At 50.9% G+C, this 6,830-nt stretch overlaps 1 protein-coding gene across 1 annotated transcript; it reads left to right on the forward strand.

Annotated features, from left to right (window-relative positions):
- Positions 1-755: 755 nt before the first annotated feature.
- On the forward strand, positions 756-5,468 carry LOC123345483 (zinc finger protein 436-like). The gene is made up of 3 exons (XM_044982434.1): positions 756-927; positions 1,553-1,666; positions 1,984-5,468. Exons 1-3 carry the CDS (start codon positions 801-803, stop codon positions 3,498-3,500), a joined length of 1,758 nt encoding a protein of 585 aa, XP_044838369.1. The 5' UTR covers positions 756-800; the 3' UTR covers positions 3,501-5,468.
- The last annotated feature ends 1,362 nt before the right edge of the window (positions 5,469-6,830 follow it).

A 6,830-nucleotide genomic window follows, 5' to 3' on the forward strand; every position in this document is an offset into this window, starting at 1 on the left:
GCCACCAGAGGGCTCCGGCTGTTCCTCAGGGAGAGGAGTTTACAGGGCAGTGCGGGGAAATGCCCCAAAGTGGCCCCTTTAGTTCTGCTCTTTTTCTAGCACTTGGCTCAGAGACGCTGTTACTGGGAGGGTCTGAAGAGCCTGGGGGGAATCGGGGGGGTGACATGGATTGAAGCCCCTTCTGGTACCTCCCCCATCACCCCGACAGGCTGAGGAATCACGTCCATGTTTCGGTCCAGATGGGCCCGTCTTCCAGGACGCAGGGAAGGGAAATGTCTGTGATGGAGCCAGCTGGGGTAGGGGATTTTCAGGGAGCTCCTGGGCAGGGGCAGGGAGGAGACAGGGTGTGATAAACCTGCTGATTTTCTGAGTGGGCCCATTGGTGATGGGGGAGGGGAGACAGGACATTCCCCCATTTCTCAAACAGGATACACCCCCCTTGCACAGGGCTGGGAACATTTTCAAGGCTCCCAGTGCTGGAGTGAGACCCCACTAGCCTGAGGCTGCTGTGAAATACGCAGGGAAGCTGTTGGGATTCCTGTACCTGTCCCTGGCTCAGAGCTCTGCTTCCGTATCAGCCTGTGGCTGGCAGGAGTGTGGGAAATGAGAAGACCCTGCCCTGCTCCGTGTGCTGGGGGACAAGGAGCTCTCACCTTCTCCCACCCCCTGAAGCCTCCTGGCTGCTCTGAGCAGGGTGGGGGGTGGGGTGGGAATTTCCATTTCTTTATCCTTCCTCCCACGTGACTAGTGGGATTGTGGCTGGAGCAGCAGGTAATGACCGGGGCCTTTTGGTGTTTCAGATGCCGGTGACCTTCGAGGAGGTGGCTGTGTATTTCACCCAGGGACAGGGGGCTCTGCTGGACCCCGCTCAGAGAGCCCTCTACAGGGACGTCATGCAGGAGAACTACGAGACAGTGACCTCGCTGGGTAAGGGATTCCCATCCCCTCAGATACTAGAAGCCGTGGGGTCTATGTATCTATATGTGGTCATGTTCTTCCCATATCAGTTAGATCAGAGGTGAGTGGGTTCCATAATGCACAGCTGCCGTGTGAGAGAGACTTGCATCTCCGTGCCCCCTCCAGTGGGACATGGGTGTCAACACCCAAGGGACAAGCTAAACCATCCCCACCCCTCCAGCTTTCCAAGGGGCATAAATCCAGCATTGTCCTGTCTGTGTTGTTTCTTGGCTGCACACACAATCCCTGTTCACTTCCCTCGTTGGGACTAGCTCCAGCCGTGGGGAGGGCTCTCGGCTCTGCAGGTTTAGAAAGAGGCAGGGGTTTAAGTCCAGAGCCGTGTGTCAGTCGGCAAGGCCCCCAGAGCGCACAGATCCTGGGAACGCCTAGTGAGGGTGTAGTAATAATTCAACTCACCTCCCCAGACAACTTCCTCTGCACAAGGGGACTCAGTGACTGTTTTCCCGTCTTCTTCGATTCCACGTTCCTCCAGCAGAGCACAGGGACAGGTTCCACTCACAGAATGTCCTTTATGACAAATACTCCACCAATGCTCCACGCACCCTGATCCGGTCTGATTTCACCCTCTGCGCAGGATTCCCCCATCCCAAACCTGAGCTGATTGTCCAGCTGGAACGAGGGGAAGAGCCTTGGTTGCCGGATCTCCAGACCTGCAAGGAAAGAAGGCTTCCGAGATGCCCCCATACAGGTGAGGACTGACACAGAAACCATCTAGGGAATGAAGGAAAAAATTGAGAATCCCCAAATATGGTGTGAGTAAGCACCCTCAGTTCTTCCTCATCTCAGCCAGGACAGGGCTGCAGTCATCAGATATAGCTCACGCCATTCCACCCAGCCTCTTACCTGCAGGAGTTTGCTTCCCAGCTTTCCTGCCCTGTGAGTGTTTGGGTGGGATGTGGAGGGAGGAGTCCAATTGCTGAATCTTTGTGTTGGGTTTTCCCTTTGTGCTATTCCTCTTTCTTCCCAGCACAGTGACTCCTGTCTGGATTGTGTTTCTCCCAACAGGTGCTGAGCGAGGGAGTGAGAATGTGGAGCGGAATCATCATGAGGAAGTTCCCGAGGAAGTGGAACCGCAGGGGACCTTTGTGGGAAGAGCCGAAGGCAATTTTCCCCAGTGCTTGGAGCAGGCAGAAGCCTGGGGAAATTGGCACAGGTCAGAGAGGCTTCTGGGAAACCACCCAGGGAAGAAAGTGGATGAATCTATTAACAATGTGGGAGGAGAGGAGGATCCCAAGGAAGAGACACCCTGGCACTACCTTCAGTGTGGGAAAGGATTCATTGCGAGATCACAGCTTGTGACACATCAGACAATCCTTACTGGAGAGAAACCTCTTCAATGCTTGGACCCTGGGGAAAGCTTCAATAAGCTCTCAGATATTAATAACCACGGGAGAAGACACAGAGGAGAAAAACCCTCTCAATCCCTCGAGTGCGGGAAATGTTTCATTTCGAAGACACAAATAATTAGACATCAGTTAAGCCACACAGGGGATAGACCCCACAAGTGCTTGGAATGTGGGAAAAGTTTCATAAGAAAGTCAAACCTTTGTGAACATCAGGCATTACACACAGGGGAGAGACCCCACAAGTGCTTAGAATGTGGGAAAAGTTTCAGACAGAGGTCACACCTAGTTTGTCATCAGGCATTACACACAGGAGAGAGACCCCACAAGTGCTTGGACTGTGGGAAAAGTTTCATACAGAGGTCACAGCTAGTTTCTCATCAGGCATTACACACAGGAGAGAGACCCCATAAGTGCTTGGACTGTGGGAAAAGTTTCATAAGAAAGTCAAGCCTTGTTGAACATCAGGCAATCCACACAGAAGAGAAACCCCACAAGTGCTTGGACTGTGGGAAAAATTTCACACAGAGGTCACACCTAGTTCGTCATCAGGCATTACACACAGGAGAGAGACCTCACAAGTGCTTGGACTGTGGGAAAAGTTTCATAAGAAAGTCAAGCCTTGTTGAACATCAGGCAGTCCACACAGGAGAGAAACCCCACAAGTGCTTGGACTGTGGGAAAAATTTCATAAGGAGGTCACACCTAGTTCGTCATGAGGCATTACACACAGGAGAGAAACCCCACAAGTGCTTGGACTGTGGGAAAAATTTCATAAGGAGGTCACACCTAGTTCGTCATGAGGCATTACACACAGGAGAGAGACCTCACAAGTGCTTGGACTGTGGGAAAAGTTTCATAAGAAAGTCAAACCTTGTTGAACATCAGGCAATCCACACAGGAGAGAGACCTCACAAATGCTTGGACTGTGGAAAAGGTTACATACAAAGGTCAGACCTTGTTAAACATCAGGCAATCCACACAGGAGAGAGACCCCACAAGTGCTTGGACTGTGGGAAATGTTTCCCAAAGAGATCAAGCCTTGTTAAACATCAGGCAATCCACACAGGAGAGAGACCCCACAAGTGCTTGGACTGTGGGAAAGGTTACATACAAAGGTCAGACCTTGTTAAACATCAGTCAATCCACACAGGAAAGAGAGCCCACAAGTGCTTGTAGTGTGGGAAAAGTTTCATCAGCAGGTCACACCTTGTTGAACATCAGAGAATCCACACAGGAGAGAGACCCCACAAGTGCTTGGACTGTGGGAAATGTTTCTCAGTGAGATCTAACCTTGTTAAACATCAGTTAATCCACACAGGAGAGAGACCCCACAAGTGCATGGACTGTGGGAAAAGTTTCATAAGAAGGTCACAGCTCGTTTATCATCAGTCAATCCACACAGGAGAGAGACCCTACAAGTGTTTGGACTGTGGGAAAGGTTACATACAAAGGTCACACCTTATTCAACATCAGGCAGTCCACACAGGAGAGACTCCAGAGGTGCTTGGACGGCGGGAAAAGTTTCATATGGAAGTCTGACCTCATTAAACATGGAAGAATCCACACAGGATCTAAACTGCTGTGACACATGGCAAGAAAGGATTAAGCAAGTTGCATGTAATGGATTCAATGGGGATAGGGGCTGAAAGATGGAGAGAATGTTTATAGCTGAAATCACCAAAATGTGTTTTGCAAGGTTAGTGTTAAGTGGATCTGTTCCGCTCTCCTGCTCGGACATTTTCTGTGGGGATCCCGGAGATGGAAAGGAGCAGCTGTTACCATCTTGGCTACCAATCCCCACGGTGACTCTCTACACTAGCAATTCTCAAACTGTGGCCAGAGCCTCCCAATGGAGGGACAGGAATGTGTCAAGGGAGGGGCATGATCAGTGTGGGTTGTTTGTTTTTTAAAGAGCACTGGCTGTCGGCCCCAGGTGGTTGGGGCTCATGAAGAAGGAACAGGCCCATCTGGCAGGTGGGGATAAATGCTCAGGCTCTCAAACCCAGGTGGAGCAGCAGCACAGAAGTAGGTGTCAATGGGGTGATAAGTCTGCTGTGAACAGCGATATTGAGGAATATCACTTTTCACGTGGCCACCCTGAATTCTGTGCTGCTATTGGAGAGCTTTAGAGCTGGGCCCATCGCCAGCACCATGTTTACAAAATGATAAATCTTCTCCAAAGTATGTCCTGTGAGGTATCATAGGGAAAGTCATCACCTGCTGAATATTATTGTCCAATTAAAATGTGTCTATCAGCACTGTCCACAGGGGTGGCTCCAGACCCCAGCACGCCATGCATGCCGCAGGGGGCGCTCTGCTGGTCACCAGGAGGGCGGCAGGTAGCTCCGGTGGATGTCTTGCAGACGTACCTGCGGAGGGTCCGCTGGTCCCGCGGCTCCGGTGGAGCATCCGCAGGCGTGTCTGCAGGAGGTCCACCGGAGCCGCGGAATCGGTGACCGGCAAAGCGCCCCCCGCGGCATTCCGCCATGCTTGGGGCGTCTAAATCGCTAGAGCCACCCCTGACTGTCCATGGAGCTCGGAAAGTTTGCTGTATCTTTGTTACATGCTGTAAAGCTGGAAAACGCCCACAGACGAGCTCCCCAGAGATAGCGGCACCTGCACACCAGCTAGGTGCTAAGTGGCCAGTAATTGCTGAGCCGGCCCTTCACCAGCTGTGGAGCCGGGAACAAGAGAGTTACAATTCACCGGAAGGACGGCTGGACGCTCACTTAGGCCACAGACTGATTGTCGCCTGCCCCCCGGCTTGGGGGTGAACCTCAAAGAGGAGAGTGGTACAAAAGCACAAGGGAGAATTACCTCCATTTTTAACTCTCCTCTCCCTTCTCTACGGAAGGCAAGAATGTGACTTGAAAGACAACAGGGGCCGTGGAGTGGGGAGGACGGACCAAGGCTGGAAGGAAATCCAGCCTGGGTACTCAGAACTGTGAACTGCCTGCAACAGCAGGTGGGGTGCAAAAACCTGCTTGCTTCACATTTTCCTTAAATTGGTAAAATGTAGGATTTAAAATGCATGTTTTAATTGTATAGGTTTAACCAGATCTGACCTTTGACATCTTTGTCCCTTGTAATCCCTGAAAACCCCCTTGCTCCAGTTAGTAAAGTGGTTTTAGTGTTTTGTCTGGACCTGTGTGTTTTCATTGAAGTGTTTGGGGGATTTGACTGGAGAGAACAAGGCTGTGGCCTAATCCGGCCCCTCTGTGGGGTTGACCCACTAATGACTGAGATTGTCCATCCCAGTGATCAGACTGAGCTGTCCAAGATGCACATTCCTGGGGCGCAAGGCTGGGAGGTGAAAACTGGCTGATGTTGCTGTGTCGTTTGGTACGTTCCTGAGTGTCTGGCTAGTCCCACTCAGTACAGTGCAGCCAGGAGTGACTTTGCAGGCTGGTGGCTGTGTGTGAGCAGAGCGTGGAGGGGTTTGTTGTTCACAAAGGGAAGCAGCAGGGTGGATTTGATTTAAATAACTAGTCAGGACGACTCCATTTAATCATAGTTTTCTACATAAAAATGTATTCTTGTTGGTTGTTATAACCTTAGTACATATTCTTCACAATGCAGAGATAGATGTAGGTTTCATTTTTGGAAGGTACACACTATACATTTTTAAACAGTGATTTATTTTGAAAACTTTTCAGATGAGTTTTACAGCTGTATCAGACAATGAATGTTTGGTTATTTCATTTCATTTAATTTCATTTGGTTATTTCATTGCTTGGTTATTTCATTCATGCCATTTTGCATTAGGAGGAGAACATCACCAGACAGACATTTACATAACAGAAATCTGATTTTCTTGATTATTTTTTTTATGTCATTGATTTTTATTCACCCTGGGATAAAACAGTCCAGATTGTACCCTGGGGTATGTCTCATACCACTGTCTCCTGGGACACACATGGCACCGTTGGGCTTTCATCATCCTGATCCTGAAAGGGAAGGTGAGCAGGGCAAAGAAGAGGAACCAGCCGACATCCTCAACTGCTTCGGCTTCGGCTAAATCCTGAACTCCCCCTGGCATGTGAGACTTGAGGTTCTGCCGCCAGCCTTCCCCCCACGCGTCTGTTTCTTCCCAATGGCCAGGAGTGAAAGTAACTTAAAGGACTTAGCGATATGCTGGAGTCTTGAGCAGGGGGAGGGGCCTCAACCGGAATTGAGATTTAAAGGGCCCGGGACTCTGGCTGCGATAGCAGTGGCTTGGAGACCCAGGCTCTTTAAACCATGGCGGGAGCTGTGGCAGCGGCCGGGAGCCCCGGGGCTCTGGCAGCGATGTAAAAGGCCCAGGGCTCTGCTGCAGTAGCGGGAGCCAGAGCCCCTGGCCCTTGAAATAGCGGCCAGAGCCCTGCTGCCGGAGCCCTGGGGTAACAGCAGCAGCTGGGAGCCCCAGGGTTTGGGTGGTGATTTAAAGGGTCCAGGGCTCCATAAAACAGGAGGCTAAACCTAAAGGTGGGGAACCTGGAGTATGAAAGGGGTTTCTGCAGTGAATAA

This window comes from Mauremys mutica, chromosome 12, assembly GCF_020497125.1.
Source record: "Mauremys mutica isolate MM-2020 ecotype Southern chromosome 12, ASM2049712v1, whole genome shotgun sequence".
In the NCBI taxonomy this organism is placed as follows: domain Eukaryota; kingdom Metazoa; phylum Chordata; order Testudines; family Geoemydidae; genus Mauremys; species Mauremys mutica.

What these genes read in the sequence shown, in the direction of transcription:
- LOC123345483 (XM_044982434.1), top strand. Translation starts at nt 801, where the DNA reads ATGCCGGTGACCTTCGAGGAGGTGGCTGTGTATTTCACCCAGGGACAG. An exon ending in CGAGACAGTGACCTCGCTGG is followed by an intron (nt 928 to 1,552) that starts GTAAGGGATTCC and finishes CCCTCTGCGCAG; the next exon opens with GATTCCCCCATCCCAAACCT. An exon ending in TCCGAGATGCCCCCATACAG is followed by an intron (nt 1,667 to 1,983) that starts GTGAGGACTGAC and finishes TTCTCCCAACAG; the next exon opens with GTGCTGAGCGAGGGAGTGAG.